At 50.5% G+C, this 26344-nt stretch overlaps 1 protein-coding gene across 10 annotated transcripts in view; it reads right to left on the bottom strand.

Moving 5' to 3' along the window:
- The window catches only part of PTPRO (protein tyrosine phosphatase receptor type O), a 570099-nt gene that overhangs the window by 27891 nt on the left and 515864 nt on the right, over positions 1-26344 (bottom strand). For all 10 annotated transcript variants that reach the window (XM_073564603.1, XM_073564604.1, XM_073564609.1 and 7 more), the window contains 2 exons: positions 20434-20556; positions 9355-9509 (listed from right to left, as the gene is read on the bottom strand). In XM_073564603.1, the coding sequence (XP_073420704.1) occupies positions 9355-9509; positions 20434-20556 (278 nt within the window). The remainder of the gene's footprint in view (positions 1-9354; positions 9510-20433; positions 20557-26344) is intronic.

The following is a 26344-nucleotide window of genomic DNA, read 5'->3' as shown; positions in this document are numbered from 1 at the left end:
GGCCTCAGTGACAGAGCAAGAGAGGCCGATCACAGGGCCTCAGTGACAGAGCAAGAGAGGCCGATCACAGGGCCTCAGTGACAGAGCAAGAGAGGCCGATCACAGGGCCTCAGTGACAGAGCAAGAGAGGCCGATCACAGGGCCTCAGTGACAGAGCAAGAGAGGCCGATCACAGGGCCTCAGTGACAGAGCAAGAGAGGCCGATCACAGGGCCTCAGTGACAGAGCAAGAGAGGCCGATCACAGGGCCTCAGTGACAGAGCAAGAGAGGCCGATCACAGGGCCTCAGTGACAGAGCAAGAGAGGCCGATCACAGGGCCTCAGTGACAGAGCAAGAGAGGCCGATCACAGGGCCTCAGTGACAGAGCAAGAGAGGCCGATCACAGGGCCTCAGTGACAGAGCAAGAGAGGCCGATCACAGGGCCTCAGTGACAGAGCAAGAGAGGCCGATGACAGGGCCTCAGTGACAGAGCAAGAGAGGCCGATCACAGGGCCTCAGTGACAGAGCAAGAGAGGCCGATGACAGGGCCTCAGTGACAGAGCAAGAGAGGCCGATCACAGGGCCTCAGTGACAGAGCAAGAGAGGCCGATGACAGGGCCTCAGTGACAGAGCAAGAGAGGCCGATCACAGGGCCTCAGTGACAGAGCAAGAGAGGCCGATCACAGGGCCTCAGTGACAGAGCAAGAGAGGCCGATCACAGGGCCTCAGTGACAGAGCAAGAGAGGCCGATCACAGGGCCTCAGTGACAGAGCAAGAGAGGCCGATCACAGGGCCTCAGTGACAGAGCAAGAGAGGCCGATCACAGGGCCTCAGTGACAGAGCAAGAGAGGCCGATGACAGGGCCTCAGTGACAGAGCAAGAGAGGCCGATCACAGGGCCTCAGTGACAGAGCAAGAGAGGCCGATCACAGGGCCTCAGTGACAGAGCAAGAGAGGCCGATGACAGGGCCTCAGTGACAGAGCAAGAGAGGCCGATCACAGGGCCTCAGTGACAGAGCAAGAGAGGCCGATCACAGGGCCTCAGTGACAGAGCAAGAGAGGCCGATCACAGGGCCTCAGTGACAGAGCAAGAGAGGCCGATGACAGGGCCTCAGTGACAGAGCAAGAGAGGCCGATGACAGGGCCTCAGTGACAGAGCAAGAGAGGCCGATCACAGGGCCTCAGTGACAGAGCAAGAGAGGCCGATCACAGGGCCTCAGTGACAGAGCAAGAGAGGCCGATGACAGGGCCTCAGTGACAGAGCAAGAGAGGCCGATCACAGGGCCTCAGTGACAGAGCAAGAGAGGCCGATCACAGGGCCTCAGTGACAGAGCAAGAGAGGCCGATCACAGGGCCTCAGTGACAGAGCAAGAGAGGCCGATGACAGGGCCTCAGTGACAGAGCAAGAGAGGCCGATGACAGGGCCTCAGTGACAGAGCAAGAGAGGCCGATCACAGGGCCTCAGTGACAGAGGAAGAGAGGCCGATCACAGGGCCTCAGTGACAGAGGAAGAGAGGCCGATCACAGGGCCTCAGTGACAGAGCAAGAGAGGCCGATCACAGGGCCTCAGTGACAGAGCAAGAGAGGCCGATCACAGGGCCTCAGTGACAGAGCAAGAGAGGCCGATCACAGGGCCTCAGTGACAGAGCAAGAGAGGCCGATCACAGGGCCTCAGTGACAGAGCAAGAGAGGCCGATGACAGGGCCTCAGTGACAGAGCAAGAGAGGCCGATCACAGCGCCTCAGTGACAGAGCAAGAGAGGCCGATCACAGGGCCTCAGTGACAGAGCAAGAGAGGCCGATCACAGGGCCTCAGTGACAGAGCAAGAGAGGCCGATCACAGCGCCTCAGTGACAGAGCAAGAGAGGCCGATGACAGGGCCTCAGTGACAGAGCAAGAGAGGCCGATCACAGCGCCTCAGTGACAGAGCAAGAGAGGCCGATCACAGGGCCTCAGTGACAGAGCAAGAGAGGCCGATCACAGCGCCTCAGTGACAGAGCAAGAGAGGCCGATCACAGGGCCTCAGTGACAGAGCAAGAGAGGCCGATGACAGGGCCTCAGTGACAGAGCAAGAGAGGCCGATCACAGGGCCTCAGTGACAGAGCAAGAGAGGCCGATCACAGGGCCTCAGTGACAGAGCAAGAGAGGCCGATCACAGGGCCTCAGTGACAGAGCAAGAGAGGCCGATCACAGGGCCTCAGTGACAGAGCAAGAGAGGCCGATCACAGGGCCTCAGTGACAGAGCAAGAGAGGCCGATCACAGCGCCTCAGTGACAGAGCAAGAGAGGCCGATCACAGCGCCTCAGTGACAGAGCAAGAGAGGCCGATCACAGGGCCTCAGTGACAGAGCAAGAGAGGCCGATCACAGGGCCTCAGTGATAGAGCAAGAGAGGCCGATGACAGGGCCTCAGTGACAGAGCAAGAGAGGCCGATGACAGGGCCTCAGTGACAGAGCAAGAGAGGCCGATCACAGCGCCTCAGTGACAGAGCAAGAGAGGCCGATCACAGGGCCTCAGTGACAGAGCAAGAGAGGCCGATCGCAGGGCCTCAGTGACAGAGCAAGAGAGGCCGATCGCAGCGCCTCAGTGACAGAGCAAGAGAGGCCGATGACAGGGCCTCAGTGACAGAGCAAGAGAGGCCGATCACAGCGCCTCAGTGACAGAGCAAGAGAGGCCGATCACAGGGCCTCAGTGACAGAGCAAGAGAGGCCGATCACAGCGCCTCAGTGACAGAGCAAGAGAGGCCGATCACAGGGCCTCAGTGACAGAGCAAGAGAGGCCGATCACAGGGCCTCAGTGACAGAGCAAGAGAGGCCGATCACAGGGCCTCAGTGACAGAGCAAGAGAGGCTGATCACAGGGCCTCAGTGACAGAGCAAGAGAGGCCGATCACAGGGCCTCAGTGACAGAGCAAGAGAGGCCGATCACAGGGCCTCAGTGACAGAGCAAGAGAGGCCGATCACAGGGCCTCAGTGACAGAGCAAGAGAGGCCGATCACAGGGCCTCAGTGACAGAGCAAGAGAGGCCTATCACAGGGCCCCAGGGACAGAGCAAGAGAGGCCGATCACAGCGCCTCAGTGACAGAGCAAGAGAGGCCGATCACAGGGCCTCAGTGACAGAGCAAGAGAGGCCGATCACAGGGCCTCAGTGACAGAGCAAGAGAGGTTGATCACAGGGCCTCAGTGACAGAGCAAGAGAGGCCGATCACAGCGCCTCAGTGACAAAGCAAGAGAGGCCGATCACAGGGCCTCAGTGACAGTGCAAGAGAGGTTGATCACAGGGCCTCAGTGACAGTGCAAGAGAGGCCGATCACAGCGCCTCAGTGACAGAGCAAGAGAGGCCGATCACAGCGCCTCAGTGACAGAGCAAGAGAGGTTGATCACAGGGCCTCAGTGACAGTGCAAGAGAGGTTGATCACAGGGCCTCAGTGACAGTGCAAGAGAGGCCGATCACAGCGCCTCAGTGACAGAGCAAGAGAGGCCGATCACAGCGCCTCAGTGACAGTGCAAGAGAGGTTGATCACAGGGCCTCAGTGACAGTGCAAGAGAGGTTGATCACAGGGCCTCAGTGACAGAGCAAGAGAGGCCGATCACAGGGCCTCAGTGACAGAGCAAGAGAGGCCGATGACAGCGCCTCAGTGACAGAGCAAGAGAGGCCGATCACAGGGCCTCAGTGACAGAGCAAGAGAGGCCGATCACAGGGCCTCAGTGACAGAGCAAGAGAGGTTGATCACAGTGCCTCAGTGACAGAGCAAGAGAGGCCGATCACAGCGCCTCAGTGACAGAGCAAGAGAGGCCGATCACAGGGCCTCAGTGACAGAGCAAGAGAGGTTGATCACAGGGCCCCAGTGACAGAGCAAGAGAGGTTGATCACAGGGCCCCAGTGACAGAGCAAGAGAGGTCGATCACAGGGCCTCAGTGACAGAGCAAGAGAGGTTGATCACAGGGCCTCAGTGACAGAGCAAGAGAGGCCGATCACAGCGCCTCAGTGACAGAGCAAGAGAGGCCGATCACAGGGCCTCAGTGACAGAGCAAGAGAGGTTGATCACAGGGCCCCGTGACAGAGCAAGAGAGGTTGATCACAGGGCCCCAGTGACAGTGCAAGAGAGGTTGATCACAGGGCCCCAGTGACAGAGCAAGAGAGGTTGATCACAGGGCCCCAGTGACAGAGCAAGAGAGGTTGATCACAGCGCCTCAGTGACAGAGCAAGAGAGGCCGATCACAGGGCCTCAGTGACAGAGCAAGAGAGGCCGATGACAGCGCCTCAGTGACAGAGCAAGAGAGGCCGATCACAGGGCCTCAGTGACAGAGCAAGAGAGGTTGATCACAGGGCCCCAGTGACAGAGCAAGAGAGGTTGATCACAGGGCCTCAGTGACAGAGCAAGAGAGGTTGATCACAGGGCCCCAGTGACAGAGCAAGAGAGGTTGATCACAGGGCCCCAGTGACAGAGCAAGAGAGGTTGATCACAGGGCCTCAGTGACAGAGCAAGAGAGGTCGATCACAGCGCCTCAGTGACAGAGCAAGAGAGGCCGATCACAGGGCCTCAGTGACAGAGCAAGAGAGGCCGATGACAGCGCCTCAGTGACAGAGCAAGAGAGGCCGATCACAGGGCCTCAGTGACAGAGCAAGAGAGGTTGATCACAGGGCCCCAGTGACAGAGCAAGAGAGGTTGATCACAGGGCCTCAGTGACAGAGCAAGAGACGCCGATCACAGGGCCTCAGCATAGGTCCCAACACTCCCGATTCCTGCGGGACAGTCCCGATTTCGGGGCCGTAGCCCGCCGTCCCGGCCGGGAAGCTATCTATCCCGCAGTCACGGTGGCCGGTGTTTGCCCGCAAAATACAGCACTGTGCTCAGTGGCGTAGCGTGGGGGGGCGGTCCGCCCCAGGCGGCATGTGTGTGGGGGCGGCGAGGCAGCATGACAGTGGTTCCTCAGCTGCTTTTAGGAAAGGCCCCAGCAGCCGTGTTGTTAAGGTAACACTATATGACTACATTACCCGTCATGCCTCGGGCGCGCGTTCCTGGTATGACCCTGCTGCAGCGCTGTAGATTGGCAGTCACATGACCGTGGGATCTGCCGACGCTCCGGCTGTCATATGCCCAAATAGCGAGCGGAGCAGCCGCACAGCCCGGAGCATGTGGCCAACAGGGTGTCGTGGTCCGGCCGGGAGCAGCTGGAGGAGGCCGGGGAGAGCACGCCGCTGCTGAACGGAGCCGGCAATCGGCAGGTGAGGGCGGGAGGAGGGATACTGGGAATTGGGGGGTTGTGCAGATAGGTGGCCATGGCGAGGCTGTGCAGGGGAGGACATGGGGGGTTCTGTAGGGAGAGGACATGGTGGTGCCTCTGTAGGGAGAGGACATGGGGGTGCCTCTGTAGGGGAGGACATTGGGGGGCTGTGCAGAGGAGGACATGGGGGGGCAGTGCAGGGGAGGACATGGTGTGTATGGGAGAACATGGGGGCTCTGTAGGAGGGACATGGGGGGGCTGTACAGGGGGGTACATGGGGAGGCTTTGTAGGGGAGGACATGGGGGGGCTGTGCTGGGGGGGTACATGGGGGGCTGTGCAGGGGGGGTACATGGGGGGCTGTGCAGGGGGGGTACATGGGGAGGCTGTGTAGGGGAGGACATGGGGGGCTGTGCAGGGGAGGACATGGAGGGGCTGTGCAGGGGAGGACATGAGGGCTCTGTAGGGGGTGTACTGTGGGTCTGTGCAGGGGGAGGACACGTGGCTCTCCTTACACTGTTTTATGGTGCGGCTCTCGGCAGGGCAGTGGTGGAGGTTCAGTAGGGTCATCAAGCTAATATATATATATATATAGAGAGAGAGAGAACTGCAAGAAGATGAAAGTCTAGAAATTTAGAAATAATAACAGCAGAGTTAGCAGCAGACTAAAAATTAGATCTTTGAGTGTAGTGTGGGCTCTTCGGATGCTTCCGGATTATCAATGACCAAAGGGGCGGCAAATTTTTCGACCGCCCCGGGCGCCACAAACAGTTGCTACGCCACTGACTGTGCTCTGCGCCGCCCATCACGTTCCACCGGAAGTGACGTGCTGTAAGCTGACCGCTGGAAATGACTGCAGACCTCATTTCCGGCGGTCAGCTTATAGCATGTCACCTCAGGAGGAGGTAATCGTTTGGGACTCCGCAGGAGGACAGAGAATCGGCGGCGGGGCATCAGCGCTCCATACAGCGCTCCATTTTTTTTTTGTTTATAATTATTGTTTATGAAACAGTGTTATCAGCAGTGCTAAATGGGTGCGGTTGGGGCGTGGATATGGGTGTGACTACTAAAATGGGTGTGGCTAGGGGCGTGGCCTAAAATTTACTGCAGCCTTTGTCCCTCTTTGCCTTCTTCAAAAGTTGGGAGGTATGCCTCAGTGACAGAGCAAGAGAGGTCGATCACAGGGCCTCAGTGACAGAGCAAGAGAGGTCGATCACAGGGCCTCAGTGACAGAGCAAGAGAGGCCGATGACAGGGCCTCAGTGACAGAGCAAGAGAGGCCGATGACAGGGCCTCAGTGACAGAGCAAGAGAGGCCGATCACAGGGCCTCAGTGACAGAGCAAGAGAGGCCGATCACAGGGCCTCAGCGACAGAGCAAGAGAGGCCGATGACAGGGCCTCAGTGACAGAGCAAGAGAGGCCGATCACAGGGCCTCAGTGACAGAGCAAGAGAGGCCGATCACAGGGCCTCAGTGACAGAGCAAGAGAGGCCGATCACAGGGCCTCAGTGACAGAGCAAGAGAGGCCGATCACAGGGCCTCAGTGAGAGAGCAAGAGAGGCCGATCACAGGCCTCAGTGAGAGAGCAAGAGAGGCCGATCACAGGCCTCAGTGACAGAGCAAGAGAGGCCGATCACAGGGCCCCAGTGACAGAGCAAGAGAGGCCGATCACAGGGCCTCAGTGAGAGAGCAAGAGAGGCCGATCACAGGCCTCAGTGACAGAGCAAGAGAGGCCGATCAAAGGGCCTCAGTGACAGAGCAAGAGAGGCTGATCACAGGCCTCAGTGACAGAGCAAGAGGCACCGATCACAGGACCTCAGTGACAGAGCAAGAGGCACCGATCACAGGGCCCCAGTGACAGAGCAAGAGAGGCCGATCACAGGGCCCCAGTGACAGAGCAAGAGAGGCCGATCACAGGGCCTCAGTGACAGAGCAAGAGAGGCCGATCACAGGGCCTCAGTGACAGAGCAAGAGAGGCTGATCACAGGCCTCAGTGACAGAGCAAGAGAGGCTGATCACAGGGCCTCAGTGACAGAGCAAGAGGCACCGATCATAGGGCCTCAGTGACAGAGCAAGAGGCACCGATCACAGGGCCTCAGTGACAGCAAGAGAGGCCGATCACAGGGCCTCAGTGACAGAGCAAGAGGCACCGATCACAGGGCATCAGTGACAGAGCAAGAGGCACCGATCACAGGACCTCAGTGACAGAGCAAGAGGCACCGATCACAGGGCCTCAGTGACAGAGCAAGAGGCACCGATCACAGGGCCTCAGTGACAGAGCAAGAGGCACCGATCACAGGGCCTCAGTGACAGAGCAAGAGAGGCCGATCACAGGGTCTCAGTGACAGAGGAAGAGAGGCCGATCACAGGGCCTCAGTGACAGAGCAAGAGAGGCCGATCACAGGGCCTCAGTGACAGAGCAAGAGAGGCCGATCACAGGGCCTCAGTGACAGAGCAAGAGAGGCCGATCACAGGGCCTCAGTGACAGAGCAAGAGAGGCCGATGACAGGGCCTCAGTGACAGAGCAAGAGAGGCCGATGACAGGGCCTCAGTGACAGAGCAAGAGAGGCCGATCACAGGGCCTCAGTGACAGAGCAAGAGAGGCCGATCACAGGGCCTCAGTGACAGAGCAAGAGAGGCCGATCACAGGGCCTCAGTGACAGAGCAAGAGGCACCGATCACAGGGCCTCAGTGACAGAGCAAGAGAGGCTGATCACAGGCCTCAGTGACAGAGCAAGAGAGGCTGATCACAGGGCCTCAGTGACAGAGCAAGAGGCACCGATCATAGGGCCTCAGTGACAGAGCAAGAGGCACCGATCACAGGGCCTCAGTGACAGCAAGAGAGGCCGATCACAGGGCCTCAGTGACAGAGCAAGAGGCACCGATCACAGGGCATCAGTGACAGAGCAAGAGGCACCGATCACAGGGCCTCAGTGACAGAGCAAGAGGCACCGATCACAGGGCCTCAGTGACAGAGCAAGAGGCACCGATCACAGGGCCTCAGTGACAGAGCAAGAGGCACCGATCACAGGGCCTCAGTGACAGAGCAAGAGAGGCCGATCACAGGGTCTCAGTGACAGAGGAAGAGAGGCCGATCACAGGGCCTCAGTGACAGAGCAAGAGAGGCCGATCACAGGGCCTCAGTGACAGAGCAAGAGAGGCCGATCACAGGGCCTCAGTGACAGAGCAAGAGAGGCCGATCACAGGGCCTCAGTGACAGAGGAAGAGAGGCCGATCACAGGGCCTCAGTGACAGAGGAAGAGAGGCCGATCACAGGGCCTCAGTGACAGAGCAAGAGAGGCCGATCACAGGGCCTCAGTGACAGAGCAAGAGAGGCCGATCACAGGGCCTCAGTGACAGAGGAAGAGAGGCCGATCACAGGGCCTCAGTGACAGAGCAAGAGAGGCCGATCACAGGGCCTCAGTGACAGTGCAAGAGAGGCCGATCACAGGGCGCCAGTAACAGATGTAGGGCATAGAGTGTTGGTGACAGACAGAGAGAGGCTGATCATAGAGCGTGAGTGACAGACGGAGGGAGGTTGAACAGAAGTTACTTTGCTGCTGGTTTCCTTCCATCCAGTGTCATTTGCAGAGTTGTAATGCAGAACAACCAAGAGAAAATGTCTGTTGTAGTCCCCAAACAATGGCCAGCTGTACTGGGAGCCAGTGTCTCGCAGACAGCAGTTGGCCTTATTGAAAAGAAACTAAGAGTTGGCCTAAGGTCAGATACTAGAGGGCAGCAGGGGAGAGACCTGAGACCTATGACAGGAGTACAATGCACCACTAGACCTGCTGGGTGATGCCAATGGAGTGAAGAGTTCTGAGTTGAGGAAAGCCACCAGGCAGTAAGGGTTGTGAGTATGGATCTTACTAAGGTCTGAGAAGAGGACTGTGACAGTGTATTGCACAGTATAGGACCACCAAGTGGGAAAAGGCTGCATGCGCTTCCATACTGGACAACTATAAATATGGCCACGCTAAAAAAGCCAAGGAACAGTGTATGTTCTGTGCAAACTCCAGATGTTCAGAGAGCTCGGCCTTTTTCTTACAGCTTCAATTATAATGGAAGTGGTGGCTTCACTTAACACAGCGGCAATGACTTCACTCGTAAGGGAGGTGGTGGCTTCAGTAATAACCGGGGCCTTCACTACGTTACCTGCAGTGTACGGTAATTGGCCCTTTGGTTTTGGTGGCTTTCTGTCTCACCATGTAGACAAATTGCAATATACTCTCAGCTGCACTGGCGGCTGGGACGCCGTGGTCCGGCCAGGCTGTGAAATTGAAGTGCATGACGTGCTGGGCTTCAGCGACCTGAAAACAAAAAGACAAAATGATTGTTGAGGGTTCTGCGTCACCTCCGCCATACACAGTACAAGTCAAGTGCAGAATTCTGGGTCACAAAATGGTATTGTGTCATTTACAAGGTAGGAGAAAGCAGCTTCAACTACTCGGACATCATCGAGAAAAAGAATAAGCAACAAAGCATTGCATAGCATTGAAAATGTGGGGTATAGTGATGAGAACCTGAGCGGAAGGAGATGTTTACAAGCCGCTCTGTAATGGCAAGGGTGTGGCTATATGTAGAGATTACTGCCGAATCTGCAAGAAACATGGAGCCAAATCCTCCTGTAGTACCAAGAAAAGAACCTAGGAACCTTCCTTTTGTGAATAGTGATTTCAGATTTTATAACATGCACAGGTCAAACTGTGTGTCCTCGGGAATAAAGAGAACGATAGGAGCCGGCAGCATCGCCGTGACCGGTGGGAGCAGCAGGCCACACCAGCAGCATTAGAGAAGGCAGAATGTGAATGTGTCTACGAGATGGCTGCCAGATTGACAAAGTACAGTCATGGCCAAAAGTTTTGAGAATGACACAAATATTAATTTTTACAAAGTCTACTGCTTCATTTTTTCTAATGGCAATTTGCATATTCTCCAGAATGTTATAAAGCGTGATCAGCTTAACAGCAATTGCTTGCAAAGTCAATATTTGCCTAGAAAATGAACTTTATCCCCCAAAACACATTTCCACATCATTGCAGCTCTGCCTTAAAAGGACCAGCTAACATCGTTTCAGTGATTGCTCCACTAACACAGGTGTGGGTGTTGATGAGAATAGGGCTGGAGATCAATCTGTCATGATTAAGTAAGAATGACACCACTGGACACTTTAAAAGGAGGCTGGTGCTTGGCATCATTGTTTCTCTTCTGTTATCCATGGTTATCTCTAAAGAAACACGTGCAGTCATCATTGCACTGCACAAAAATGGCCTAACAGGGAAGAGTATCGCAACTAGAAAGATTGCACCTCAGTCAACAATCTATCGCATCATCAAGAACTTCAAGGAGAGAGGTTCCCTTGTTGCCAAAAAGGCTCCAGAGCGCCCAAGAAAGACCAGCAAGCGCCAGGACCGTCTCTTAAAAGTGTTTCAGCTGCGGGATCGGGCTACCAGCAGTGCAGAGCTTGCTCAGGAATGGCAGCAGGCGGCGTGAGTGCATCTGCACGCACTGTGAGGCGGAGACTCTTGGAGCAAGGCCTGGTCTCAAGGAGGGCAGCAAAGAAGCCACTTCTCTCCAGAATAAAACATCATGGACAGACTGATATTTTGCAAGAGGTACAGGGAGTGGACTGCTGAGGACTGGGGTAAAGTCATTTTCTCTGATGAATCCCCTTTTCGATTGTTTGGGACATCTGGAAAACGGCTTATTCGGAGAAGACCAGGTGAGCGCTACCACCAGTCTTGTCTCATGCCAACTGTCAAGCATCCTGAAACCATTCATGTGTGGGGTTGCTTCTCAGCCAAGGCAATGGGCTCTCTCTTAGTGTTGCCTAAAAACACAGCCATGAATAAAGAATGGTACCAGAATGTCCTCCAAGAGCAACTTCTCCCAACCGTCCAAGAGCAGTTTGGCGATCAACAATGCCTTTTTCAACATGATGGCGCACCTTGCCATAAAGCAAAGGTGATAACTAAATGGCTCAGGGAACAAAACATAGAGATTTTGGGACCATGGCCTGGAAACTCCCCAAATCTTAATCCCATTGAGAACTTGTGGTCAATCATCAAGAGACGGGTGGACAAACAAAAACCTTCAAATTCAGACAAAATAAAAGCATTGATTTTGCAAGAATGGACTGCTATCAGTCAGGATTTGATCCAGAAGTTGATTGAGAGCATGCCAGGGAGAATTGCTGAGGTCCTGAAGAAGAAGGGTCAACACTGCAAATATTGACTTGCTGCATTAACTCATTCTAACTGTCAATATAACCTTTTGTTACTCATAATATGATTGCAATTATATTTCTGTATGTGATAAAAACATCTGACAAACACATAAAAACCAGAGGCCAGCAGATCATGTGAAAATATAATATTTGTGTCATTCTCAAAACTTTTAGCCATGACTGTACAGAAAAATACTATACTAAGGCCAGCAGGAATCTGGCACCAGAGCCTCACAGAAAAACAGCACATACAGTACAGTGGGGAAAAAAGTATTTAGTCAGCCACCAATTGTGCAAGTTCTCCCCCTTATAAAGATGAGAGCGGCCTGTAAGTGACATCATAGGTCGACCACAACTATGAGACTCAAAATGAGAAAACAAATCCAGAAAATCACCTTGTCTGATTTGGCAAGATTTATTTTGCAAATTATGGCATAAAATAAGTATTTGGTCACATAAAAACCTGCAGGATTTCTGGCTCTCACAAACCTGTAACTTCTTCTGTAAGAGGCTCCTCTGTCCTCCACTCATTACCTGTAGTAATGGCTCCTGTTTATAAAAGACACCTGTCCACAACCTCACACAGTCACACTCCAAACTCCACTATGGTGAAGACCAGAGAGCTGTCGGAGGACACCAGAAACAAAACTGTAGCCCTGCACCAGGCTGGGAAGACTGAATCTGCAATAGGCAAGCAGCTTGGTGTGATGGAATCAACTGTGGGAGCAATAATAAGAAAATGGAAGACATACAAGACCACTGATAATCTCCCTCGATCTGGGGCTCCACGCAAGATCTGACCCTGTGGGGTCAAAATGATCACAAGAACGGTGAGCAAAAATCCCAGAACCACACGGAGGGACCTAGTGAATGACCTGCATAGAGCTGGGACCACCATAACAAAGGCTACCATCAGTAACACACTACGCCGCCAGTGACTCAGATCCTGCAGTGCCAGATGTGTCCCCCTGCTTAAGCCAGTACATGTTCGGGCCCGTCTGAAGTTTGCTAGAGAGCATTTGGATTATCCAAAAGAGTATTGGGAGAATGTCCTATGGTCTGATGAAACCCAAGTAGAACTGTTTGGTAGATACAAAACTCGTCATGTTTGGAGGAGACAGAATGCCGAGTTGCATCCAAAGAACACCATACCTACTGTGAAGTATGGGGGTGGCAACATCATGCTTTGGGGCTGTTTCTCTGCAAAGGGACCAGGACAACTGACCTGTGTACATGACAGAATGAATGGGGCCATGTATCGTGAGATTTTGAGTGCAAACCTCCTTCTATCAGCAAAGGCATTGAAGATGAAACGTGGATGGGTCTTTCAGCATGATAATGATCCCAAGCACACTGCCAGGGCAAAAAAGGAGTGTCTTCGTAAGAAGCATATGAAGGTCCTGGAGTGGCCTAGCCAGTCTCCAGATCTCAACCCCATAGAAAACCTTTGGAGGGATTTGAAAATCCATGTTGCTCAGCGACAGGTCCAAAACATCACTGCTCTAGAGGAGATCTGCATGGAGAAATGGGCCAACATACCAACAACAGTGTGTGGCAACCTTGTGAAGACTTACAGAAAACGTTTGACCTCTGTCATTGCCAACAAAGGATATATCACAAAGTATTGAGATGAAATTTTGTTTATGACCAAATACTTATTTTCCACCATAATATGCAAATAAAATGAAAAAAAAACAGACAATGTGATTTTCTGGATTTTTTTTCTCAGTTTGTCTCCCATAGTTGAGGTCTACCTATGATGTAAATTACAGACGCCTCTCATCTTTTTAAGTGGTGGAACTTGCACTATTGCTGACTGACTAAATACTTTTTTGCCCCACTGTATATAGTATGTATGTAGTATGTATATATATATATAGTAAGTACGTAGTATGTATATATATAGTATGTATGTAGTATGTATATATGTAGTATGTATTATGTATGTAGTATGTATGTAGTATGTATATATGTAGTATGTATGTAGTATGTATATATGTAGTATGTAAGTAGTATGTATATATGTAGTATGTATGTAGTATATATGTAGTATGTATGTAGTATATATATATATATATAGTATGTATGTAGTATGTATATATAGTATGTATGTAGTATGTATATATATAGTATGTATGTAGTAAGTTCTGTTTTGTTTTGGTTCATCCTATCGGAATATCCTCAATTGGTAGTATCAATACGAGCTTGTGGATTGGCCTCTGAAATGTCTTAGGCTCGCCTTTCCTAAGGACCTTCAGCTCCACCTTCCGGACCTTAACGTCTTGACTAGGGAAAGTCTTTGTAATGATTCCCATAGGCCAGTTGATCCTTCGGGCTTGATGTTCTTTCATTAGTACGACGTCTCCTTTCAAGTTCGGTTTACTTTGTCGCCATTTCCTTTTTCCTTGGAGAATCACGAGATACTCCTTTCTCCGCCGGTTCCAGAAGTAATCAGCGAGGTACTGCGCACGTTTCCACTGTTTCTGGTAGGTGGTTGCGTGAGTAAACTCTCCACTAACTGTTAGCGGGTTCCCGGTCTTTTGGGTGAGAAGAGTAGCTGGCGTAGTAAGAATGGTCGGCATTTCGGGATCCATCGACACTGGGACAAGTGGTCTTGAGTTGATTATGGCGGAAACTTCAGCTAGAAGAGTAACCAAGGTCTCATGCTTAAGCCTTGAAGAATTTACGTCCATAAACTTAGAGTTCAGGATGTTGCGTGAGATCCCGATAATCCTTTCCCAGGAACCTCCCATGTGATAACTATGCTGAGGATTGAAGATCCAGGTGCAACCTCTTTCTGCCAGTTGATCCTGAATTGGCTTGATGTTGATATTCAGATTTCGACATGCACCAATGAAGTTGCTTCCGCAGTCAGACCTTAACTGTTTTACCGGTCCTCTGATCGCTAGAAAACGCCGGAGAGCATTGATCAGGCTGGATGTGTCCATAGACTCTTACCTCAATCCTGAACGGCACGGACACTCATGCAAGTGAATAGTATGGCCCAACGTTTGCTGTTGGCGTGGCCACCTCGAGTTCTGCGTGCAGATACCATCCATGGCCCAAAGACATCTAGGCCAACGTAGGTGAAAGGTGGTTCGGCACTCAGTCTGTCAGAGGGCAGGTCGGCCATTTATTGATGTACCTGTTTTCCTTTGGTTTTCCGACACTGCACACAGCGATGTAGTAATCCTGCTACGTGTCTTTTCATACCTATGATCCAAAGTCCTGCAGACAGTAACATGCCTTCTGTGATCTGCCTGCCTTGGTGTTCGGTCCTTTCAAGAAAGAGCCGGATTAGTAGATCAGTGATATGATGTTTACTGGGAATGATGCAAGGATGTAGTTCTGAAACTACAATCTTGGCTTGATTTAAACGACCACCGACTCTCAGCAAACTGAAGCTGTCCATTACTGGATTCAAATGGGCAATGGGGCTTTTCAGAGGGATCTGCTGTTTGTGGTATAGGCATTCCCATACAGTGCTGAATACACTCTGCTAGACATAGTGTATTATAAGGGACTCACACTGAGAAATATCCTCTGCAGAGAATGGTTTATGGCAGACGTGCCAACCGTGACAGTCCTTGTCTCCACTTGAGTTGTGATAAGATCTCGCAATGTGGACTAACCTTGCTATAGTCCTGACGAGTTTCATCCAATTGGAGAAGCATTCGAAGCGTTGGCAACCGAGGCTGGAGGTTGGTTTAGTGTTCGTGGCCAAAGCACTGACCTCGGAGCGGACTTCTGGATCGCCATCCGGATCCTGGATGCTGAAGACTTCCTGGACACATCCACTTCCCTTCTGTTTCAACAGAAATTTAGGACCTGAAAGCCAAGAAGAGTTAGCAAAGGACCTTATAGACATAGGTCTAGTGGCATGGTCAGCTGGATTAAGTTCAGATGGGATTTAGTGCTATTGTTCAGGCTTGGAAGACCTCTTTATTCTCTCAATGCGGTTACTGACGTACACGTAGAAGCGCCTTGTTTGGTTGTAGATGTAACCTAAGACAACCTTACTGTCACTGTGGTATTGTACGTAGTCTATATTGGTGTCAAGCTCGTGCTGTATAAAGTCTGCGAGTTCTACTGCAAGCACGGTCGCACAGAGTTCAAGCCTGGGAATAGTGTGATCAGGCTTGGGAGCCAACTAAGCCTTACTGAAGACGAACCCAACGTAATCTTGATTGTCGGGTCCCGTCACCTTCAGATAGGCAACTGCTGCAATGGCCTCCGTGGATGTATTCGAGAACACATGGAGTTCCTTCCTAGTGCTAGCAGCAAGTGAGGTTCTGGCATAGCATCTCGGTATGTGGATCTCGTCCAAGGGACACAAAGACTGCTTCCAGGTTTCCCATTTTGGTACCTTATCAGGAGGGAGTGGGGCATCCCAGTCCTTGACGGTTTCGGAAAGCTGTCTCAGAAGGGATTTACCTTGTATGGTAATTGGTGCTACGAATCCCAGTGGGTCATATAAGCTATTCACCACTGACAGGACGCCACGTTTAGTGAATGGTTTGTCTACACAGTTGATTTGGAAACTGAAAGTGTCGACTGACAGGTTCCACCTCAAGCCTAAGCTTCTCTGCACAGGCGGACAGTCTGGTCCCAGGTCTATGTCCTTGAATCCTGGTGCGTGGTCACTTGAATCAAAGGCTCTCATGACAGCCAGGCTGTTTGAAGCAATTTTGTGCAATCTAAGCTTAGCTTGGTACAGCATACCTTGGGTCCTCTTGAGTAGATTGATAGCCGCTTCTTCTGTGGGTAGAGATTTTAGTCCATCATCTACATAGAAGTCTTTCTCTACAAAGTCTCTGGCATCTGTTCCAAATTCGGTCTCTCCTTCTTGAGCGGTTCTCCGCAGGCCATAGGTTGCCACTGCGAGGGAAGGGCTGTTCCCGAATACGTGCACCCTCATGCGATACTCCACCAGCAGTGGCTGCTGCTGGAGCTGATGACTTCTCTGCAGCAGGGAGCTTTCAAGGAGAGTGCGCTCAGCCAGGATTGGGTGAGTGACCTCCCCTCCCCCTCTCCTCCACACTCCACAGAATGCAGAAGAGCGGTCACATGACTTACTCCCTGCTGCAGCGTGTAATTGTATCTGTGCGATCTGCACGCCGATATAGTTACATAGCATAGCTCGGGTGGGCCCCATCAGAGCGTGGGGCCCGGGGCCACTGCCCCCTCTGCCCCCCCCCGGTAGCTACGCTACTGCTTCTGCCTCTGCTTTCTTGTCTTCTGCCTCTGCTTTCTGCCTCTGCTTCTGCTTTCTTGGCTTCTGCCTCTGCTTTCGCTTTCTTGGTTTCTGCCTCTGCTTTCTTGCTTTCTGCCTCTGCTTTCTTTTCTGTGTAGGAGCGTCTTAGTTTGGATCCCTCTGCGTTTAAACGGGCCTCTAGGATTCTGTCGCTGAGGGTTGAAGTTCTTGAGCAGGATGATTTGTATGACCGAGCAGAGTGTCTGGATGAGCCTGACCTGTGAGATCTAGCTTCTTGCAGATAAGCGATACGGAGCTCCGCTTTATCTTTGGCGTCTTGCACGGCGGTGTCCCTTTCTCTGTCTGTGGAATCTACTTTGCTTAACTCTGATGAGGCTTCATCAATATTAGTCTTTTAGGAAGGCAACGTACCTTGCGGACAGTCTCTTGTATCTTCCGTGGGCCGTGTCTAGCCGTTTTATAGTGTCCTGTAGACTCGCTGCATCATTTTTGTGGCGTTGGATGCTTGACATGAGGGAGGTGACTCGTTCCCATAGGTCGTCCAGGTTGTCATTGAACTCATCCTTTGTACTGTGATAGTTTTCAACAGCCTTTATAGTTGGTTTGACAGAGCGTCTTGGTCGTGAGTCTTCGTCCGTTTCTGAAGTTGGCTCTGTTTCCCCCTCTTCATAATGGACAGTATCGGGTAGTATTTGCTCTGTTTCAGCAGTGGGAGACTGTGCAGGGTCTTTTTCGGCCATTTTGATTTAAGGTGCACTGTCTCTTTAAGAAACTGAACTTTTGAATTAGGGGCTGGAAATCACAGTGGAGCTTAGTTAAGACGTCCTGATAAGATTCCCAATGTGTTTTTAGCGAATCGTGGGGTTTTGCAGTCCGACAATCTGCAGTGATTCTCTATGCACAATGCGGTCTAGGGAGACGCTGCAGAGTTTCTTAGCAAGGCAAGGCTGCAGTATGTGAGCGGGCAGAAGGGTTAGGATATAAGGGTGATTTTTTGCCGGGATTCAAGGCAGTTTTTTGACTGTTTTCTCCCAGCCCCAATCAACTACACCTCCATTCGCCTCATGTGGGGACAGAACAAATTGCAGAGAACTTTTGGAGAGAGACTCAAGTCTGAACCTGACCTGACATTACAGCAGGTTCTGAAGGAAACTGTTAGGGTATGTGCACACGCTGCGGATTCCGCTGCGGTTCCGCAGCGGTTTTGGCCGGTCCGTTTAGCTGCGGTGTACAGTACCATTCAAATGAATGGTAAACAAAAACCGCAGTGTAGACGGTGCGGAAAAATCCACGCGGATTTCCTGCGGTTTTGAAACCGCAGAAAGAATTGACATGTCAATTCTTTCTGCGGAATCCGCAGCGGGTTCCTATCTCCACCATTGTGGAGATGGTGAATCCGCAGGACCAAACCGCAGGCTAAACCGCAGATAATCCGCAGGTCTTTTGACCTGTGGTTTTATCTGCGGTTTTTGCAAAATCCGTGCGGATTAATCCGCAGCGGATTCCGCAGCGTCTGCACACACCCTTAACCTAGAGAAAGAACAGTTTTTCACAATCCCAGTGGTCAAGTAAGAAGCAGCAGTGCCATAGGGAGATAAAGGTCTGGAAGTCTGAACGGCCACCTTAGAGGGATTGGTGAAAGACCTGCTGGAGAAGAAGCAGTGGCGACTTGGGCACCAACGTCTCGCATGTACAGTACACAGGGCCAAGTAGGTGGCCTTGTAAAAGGTAATGCTGCAGCTAGTCAGTGACTCTGAGGTAGGAGCTAGATCATCCTGCGATTTGGGTCAAACTGTAGAAGGAAATGTTGATTTAAGCCCTTTGCTAAAAGCTAGCTTTGATGGGAGAGCATTTAGTGGTGGTGACGAAGTTCAGTGGTGTAGAGTTAATCTGTCTGGTTGATACGGGGTCTCAAGCAACCACCATGGCGAAGTTAACATTTGAAAAGTATCTTCTCTCCCTACTCCAAGAAGGAAATGCCACCCGAGTGCACCACAGAGCAGCCACCAGTCTGTCTATACCTGGGTGTGATGCAAGCAGATCTCAATCTGTGAAGGGAAATACCAAAGAAAAAGTAGTGGTAGAAAATGCAATAAACTGCATTGCAGAGACATCTGAAACAATTCTACATCGTGAACAAGTTGCAGAAATTATCTGGAAATAGTGTGCTGTGTTCGAGTGCCCACTTTCAAACCAGAGTAGCCGTCCCAGCAGGGCATAAGTTGTTGTTGCCAGTGCCATTGCCTTAAGGACTGAAAGGAGCTACTGTACTAGAGGAGCAAGTATTACAGAAAGAACATAAGAGACAGCTGTGGCCCAAACACTGTCTACAGTTCAAGCCGGACAGGTGTTGTTGAGCTTGTCCAAGTTTTAACAAGCAAGAGGCGTTTCTCGCACCCAGGGAGTTGATGGCAGAAGTGTTTCCTATCGAGAATGGTCAAGTCACTTAAAGGTCTGACTGCCATATTGAGCTGGAATGTGCCACAGCTGCCACACTGGTAATGAGCCAAGGTACTACAGGGGTAGAGTACAATACTACAGAAAGTCTCTTGTGGGAGGTACAGGTAGAAGGGGCCACATTAACTACAGGTGAATTGTAGGTGAAAGCGGTGGCTCAGATGAGGAGACATCCAAATGGCTTTTGTAGGCATTTTATGCTTACAGAAACATTGGAGCATGAGATTTTCACTAGATGCTAGACCCATTCGGCAATGCAACCACCTCATCTACCCCAGCCATTTCTAGGAAGCTAATGCCTTGCGCAACAGCCATGGTACTCAACAGTGCAAGGGTATGTGGGCATCATCCATAGTGCTGGTGAATAAGAAAAATGAAAGACAGATATTTTGAATAGACTATTGAAGGTTGAGTGCATGTACTGTTTGGTAAGCCTATACCCTTCTTCAAATAGACAATTCTCTAGCCATCTTGGGCTGGGCCAAGGTTTTCACCACGTTTAGTCTGGCAAGTGGCTGGAGCTGAGTGAGACCAAGAGAATATTGCATATATCACACGAAATGAGACTGTTTGAATTTCTCCACCTACCATTTGGACTTTCCAATACCCCAGCCCCCTTTGAGAGGCCAATAGAACTAAGTTAAGAAAGTCAAACCTTGAGTGTCTCCTAATCTACATCGATGAAATCATCATCTTCTTGCCCACCTTCTATGAGCATCTACAGAAATTGGACCTGGCGGTGACCCAACTGGAACAGCATGGATTGAAGTTGAAAACCAGCAAGTGTCATTTGTCCCACCCCTCAGCCCTGCAATAAACAGAGTCCCCGAGACCATGTTTTGCCCCTCAGGCCCTGCACTACACAAAGTTCCATGTGCCATGCTCCACCCATCAGGCCCTGCACTATACAGAGTCCCTGAGGCCCTGCAATATACAGAATCCCCAGGACTATGCTCCACCCCTCAGCCCCGCACTATAAGAATTCCCAGAACCATGCTCCCTCAGCCCTACAATATACAGAGTCTGTATGCCATGCTCCGCCCATCAGGCTCTGCACTATAAGAATCCCCGGGACCATGCTCCACCCTTCAGCCCTGCAATATACAGAATCCCCGAGACCATGCTTCGCCCCTCAGGCCCTGCATTATACAAAGTCCCTGTGCCATGCTCCATTCCTCAGCCCCTGCACTACACCGATTCCCTGTGCCATGCTCCACCCATCCGGCCTTCTCTGGGCAGGTGCCAATGATCAGTTCCTTTCAGTCTTTGTGTATGCGATTTTCTTATGATTGTAGGTAATAGATGGATGGACACCACATTTCTAATTAATACTCACATATGACATGCGGAAAACACGCAAAGTCCAGTCTGGCTGCTCTTCCTCAGACACCACCTCTACAACAATGTCGCCATAGCTGACTGGTTCTGCTGTAAATGGCCAGTAATGGTCACATTTTATCTGCAACATACATTGGGAAATCATCAGTTTATAAGGTGTCTGCAACATCTGCCCCAACAATAGTGCCGCTTACTGAGCCTAGAGCTGAAGACGTATGGGCCTTGTGCTCTTCACGCGCTTTAAGTCACATGGCATTCACCTTCTACTCGGACATGAAGATTTAAGAAGCTAGCCTTCTGCTCAGGCCCAAAGATGTACAGGACTCACCTGCTCTATGCATCTTCAGTCTTGAGCAGAAGATGTACGAAGCTCAAAGATGTATGAAGCGCCCCTTCTGCTCAGGCCTAAAGGTGTACAAAGTTCTCCCTCTGCTGGAGCCTGAAAATATACGAAGTTCACTCACTGCACAGGCCTTAAAGTGGTTGTCCGGTCAACTGTGTGACTGCAATGTTATGATTCCCCCCAAGCACTTTCAAATGAAAGTGTGACGACACAGCATTTATTCTTAATTATTCCAGACACATATTTAATAAGTAAGGAGACAGACTATTGTTCATATGAGTCTGAACATTGACTCTTGTTGTTGTAGATTGAATTGATGCTTGTGAATTGTTAAGCACCCACTGACCCTCGTGTCTCCACAGGAGGATATGTATGAGTTCTACATACTCCCGGCCAGTGAGCGCGGCCACGCTTCATACACTTGAATTGAGCAGAGTCCATGCCTCGATCAGTGACACAAATGTACAGTGTGTCCGAATATTGGGTGCGGCCTCGCTCCATACAAGTACATGGAGTGCGAGGTCACGCCCCCTCGCCGGGGGTATGTATAACTCATACATACCCTCTGCTCCCCAGCGATTCATAAGTCTGCAGTCACATATAGTAACTGCAGACTTATCGATTTTGACCAGACAATCTCTTTAAGGTCAGGGTCAAACTTGTGAGTGCGATGCGAGAAACTTGCACGAAACTCTCGCATCAATACCCTGCACTGCCGCCGGCACTCGGGACTGGATTTTCTTACATCACACTCACAAGTGTGACCCCTGCTTAAGACACACTGTCCTTGCCCTGTGCACAGGCTTGGAAACGCACAGAACTCACCCTCTGCTCGCGACTGAAGACGTACAAAGCTCGACTTTTGCTAGAGGCTAAAGATTAATGGGGCTCACTCTCTACTTGGAACTAAACTTGTATGGGGCTTGTCCTCTGCTCGAGCATAAAGACATATGGGTCTCACCCTGTGCTCAAGCATAAAGACATATGGGGCTCACCTTCTGCTCAGGCATAAAGACACAAGGGGCTCACCCTGTGATCGAGCATAAAGACACATGGGGCTCACCCTGTGCTCGAGCATAAAGACATATGGGGTTCACCCTGTGCTCGAGCATAAAGACATATGGGGCTCACCCTGTGCTCGACCAAAAGACATATGGGGCTCACCCAGTGCTCGAGCATAAAGACATATGGGGCTCACCCTGTGCGCGAGCATAAAGACATATGGGGCTCACCCTGTGCTCGAGCATAGACATATGGGGCTCACCCTGTGCTTGAGCATAAAGACATATGGGGCTCACCCTGTGCTTGAGCATAAAGACACATGAGGCTCACCCTGTGGTCGACCATAAAGACATATGAGGCTCACCCTGTGCTTGAGCATAAAGACACATGAGGCTCACCCTGTGTTCGAGCATAAAGACATATGGGGCTCACCCTCTGCTCAGGCATAAAGACACATGGGGCTCACCCTGTGATCGAGCTTAAAGACACATGGGGCTCACCCTGTGCTCGAGCATAAAGACATATGAGGCTCACCCTGTGCTCGAGCATAAAGACATATGGGGCTCACCCTGTGCTCGAGCATAAAGACATATTGGGCTCACCCTGTGCTTGAGCATAAAGACATATGGGGCTCACCCTGTGCTCGTGCATAAAGACACATGGGGCTCACCCTGTGCTCAAGCATAAAAACATATGGGGCTCACACTCTGCTCAGGCATAAAGACACATGGGGCTCATCCTGTGCTCGAGCATAAAGACGCATGAGGCTCACCCTGTGCTTGAGCATAAAGACACATGGGGCTCACCCTGTGCGCGAGCATAAAGACACATGGGGCTCACCCTGTGCTCGAGCATAAAGACACATGGGGCTCACCCTCTACTCGAGCATAAAGACATATGGGGTTCACCCTGTGCTCGAGCATAAAGACATATGGGGCTCACCCTGTGCTCGAGCATAAAGACATATGGGGCTCTCCCTGTGTTCGAGTATAAAGACACATGAGGCTCACCTTGTGCTCGAGCATAAAGACATGGGGCTCACCCTCTGCTCAGGCATAAAAACACATGGGGCTCACGCTCTGCTCAGGCATAAAGACACATGGGGCTCACCCTGTGCTTGAGCATAAAGACACATGGGGCTCACCCTCTGCTCAGGCATAAAGACACATGGGGCTCACCCTGTGCTGAGGCATAAAGACATATGGGGCTCTCGCTCTGCTCAGGCATAAAGACACATGGGGCTCACCCTGTGCTGAGGCATAAAGACACATGGGGCTCACCCTCTGCTCAGGCATAAAGACACATGGGGCTCACCCTGTGCTGAGGCATAAAGACATATGGGGCTCTCGCTCTGCTCAGGCATAAAGACACATGGGGCTCACCCTGTGCTGAGGCATAAAGACACATGGGGCTCACCCTCTGCTCAGGCATAAAGACACATGGGGCTCATCCTGTGCTGAGGCATAAAGACATATGGGGCTCACTCTCTGCTCAGGCATAAAGACACATGGGGCTCATCCTGTGCTGAGGCATAAAGACATGGGGCTCACCCTCTGCTCAGGCATAAAAACACATGGGGCTCACGCTCTGCTCAGGCATAAAGACACATGGGGCTCACCCTGTGCTTGAGCATAAAGACACATGGGGCTCACCCTCTGCTCAGGCATAAAGACACATGGGGCTCACCCTGTGCTGAGGCATAAAGATATATGGGGCTCTCGCTCTGCTCAGGCATAAAGACACATGGGGCTCACCCTGTGCTGAGGCATAAAGACACATGGGGCTCACCCTCTGCTCAGGCATAAAGACACATGGGGCTCACCCTGTGCTGAGGCATAAAGACATATGGGGCTCTCGCTCTGCTCAGGCATAAAGACACATGGGGCTCACCCTGTGCTGAGGCATAAAGACACATGGGGCTCACCCTCTGCTCAGGCATAAAGACACATGGGGCTCATCCTGTGCTGAGGCATAAAGACACATGGGGCTCACTCTCTGCTCAGGCATAAAGACACATGGGGCTCATCCTGTGCTGAGGCATAAAGACATGGGGCTCACCCTCTGCTCAGGCATAAAAACACATGGGGCTCACGCTCTGCTCAGGCATAAAGACACATGGGGCTCACCCTGTGCTTGAGCATAAAGACACATGGGGCTCACCCTCTGCTCAGGCATAAAGACACATGGGGCTCATCCTGTGCTGAGGCATAAAGACATATGGGGCTCACTCTCTGCTCAGGCATAAAGACACATGGGGCTCACCCTGTGCTGAGGCATAAAGACACATGGGGCTCACTCTCTGCTCAGGCATAAAGACACATGGGGCTCACCCTGTGCTTGAGCATAAAGACACATGGGGCTCACTCTCTGCTCAGGCATAAAGACACATGGGGCTCATCCTGTGCTGAGGCATAAAGACATATGGGGCTCACTCTCTGCTCAGGCATAAAGACACATGGGGCTCACCCTGTGCTGAGGCATAAAGACACATGAGTAAACAAATAATGGAATATCGGGTGCACCACAATGTCATAATTGTGAATGCACGTATTCAGGGGAATTTGTAGTTATATTCCGCAAGAAAGTATTCTAGGAGATAGATGTCAAAGATTCACAGTGGTTTATTCTACGCATTTCGGGGGTCTCATGCCCCCTTCGACAGGAAATACAACAGTATGTACAGGCATCACACGTACAGTCATATGTAAAAGTTTGGGCACCCCTATTAATGTTAACCTTTTTTCTTTATAACAATTTTGGTTTTTGCAACAGGTATTTCATTTTCATATATCTAATAACTGATGGACTCAGTTATATTTCTGGATTCAAATGAGGTTTATTGTACTAACAGAAAATGTGCAATCTGCATTTAAACAAAATTTGACCGGTGCAAAAGTATGGGCACCCTTATCATTTTCTTGATTTGAACACTCCTAACTACTTTTTACTGACTTCCTGAAGCACTAAATTGGTTTTGTATCCTCATTAAGCTTTGAACTTCATAGCCAGGTGTATCAAATCATGAGAAAAGGTATTTAAAGTGGCCACTTGCAAGTAGTTCTCCTATTAGATTCTCCTCTGAAGAGTGGCATCATGGGCTCCTCAAAACAACTCTCAAATGATCTGAAAACAAAGATTATTCAACATAGCTTTTCAGGGGAAGGATACAAAAAGTTGTCTCAGAGATTTAACCTGTCAGTTTCCACTGTGAGGAACATAGTAAGGAAATGGAAGAACACAGGTACAGTTCTTGTTAAGCCCAGAAGTGGCAGGCCAAGAAAAATATCAGAAAGGCAGAGAAGAAGAATGCTGAGAACAGTCAAGGACAATCCACAGACCACCTCCAAAGACCGGCAGCATCATCTTGCTGCAGATGGTGTCACTGTGCATCGGTCAACAATACAGCGCACTTTGCACAAGGAGAAGCTGTATGGGAGAGTGATGCGAAAGAAGCCGTTTCTGCAAGCACGCCACAAACAGAGTCGCCTGAGGTCTGCAAAAGCACATGTGGACAAGCCAGTTACATTTTGGAAGAAGGTCCTGTGGACTGATGAAACAAAGATTGAGTTGTTTGGTCATACAAAAAGGCGTTATGCATGCGCTGTATTGTTGACCGATGCACAGTGACACCATCTGCAGCAAGATGATGCTGCAGGTCTTTGGAGGTGGTCTGTGGATTGTCCTTGACTGTTCTCACCATTCTTCTTCTCTGCCTTTCTGATATTTCTCTTGGCCTGCCACTTCTGGGCTTAACAAGAACTGTACCTGTGTTCTTCCATTTCCTTACTATGTTCCTCACAGTGGAAACTGACAGGTTAAATCTCTGAGACAACTTTTTGTATCCTTCCCCTGAAAAGCTATGTTGAATAATCTTTGTTTTCAGATCATTTGAGAGTTGTTTTGAGGAGCCCATGATGCCACTCTTCATAGGAGAATCAAATAGGAGAACTACTTGCAAGTGGCCACTTTAAATACCTTTTCTCATGATTTGATACACCTGGCTATGAAGTTCAAAGCTCAATGAGGTTACAAAACCAATTTAGTGCTTCAGGAAGTCAGTAAAAAGTAGTTAGGAGTGTTCAAATCAAGAAAATGATAAGGGTGCTCATACTTTTGCACTGGTCAAATTTTGTTTAAATGCAAATTGCACATTTTCTGTTAGTACAATAAACCTCATTTGAATCCAGAAATATAACTGAGTCCATCAGTTATTAGATATATGAAACTGAAATAGCTGTTGCAAAAGCCAAAATTGTTATAAAGAAAAAAGGTTAACATTAATAGGGGTGCCCAAACTTTTACATATGACTGTATATATAGTTGAGACAGGACGCTGGGATTCAAAAAAACGAGCGCCAACAGATCAGATGACACAGTGTCAAAGTTCAGAGTAGCTACAGGGTTAACGGTTCACATGGATTGTACCACATAAAAATGTACACTAAAACGATTATTAACTGAGAACATAAATGGTGTCTTTCATTTATAGGAGACATTCAGTTAAACAGCATTCAAAAAAGAAAAAGATAAAAAAAAAAAAAGAGTGAAAAAATGCCGACTTTCA

This window comes from Dendrobates tinctorius, unplaced genomic scaffold (assembly GCF_039654945.1).
Source record: "Dendrobates tinctorius isolate UK_male_01 unplaced genomic scaffold, ASM3965494v1 ptg000464l, whole genome shotgun sequence".
Taxonomy (NCBI): Eukaryota; Metazoa; Chordata; class Amphibia; order Anura; family Dendrobatidae; genus Dendrobates; species Dendrobates tinctorius.
The sequence above is the reverse complement of the archived record's forward strand: the minus strand, read 5'-3'. Positions and strand labels throughout refer to the sequence as shown.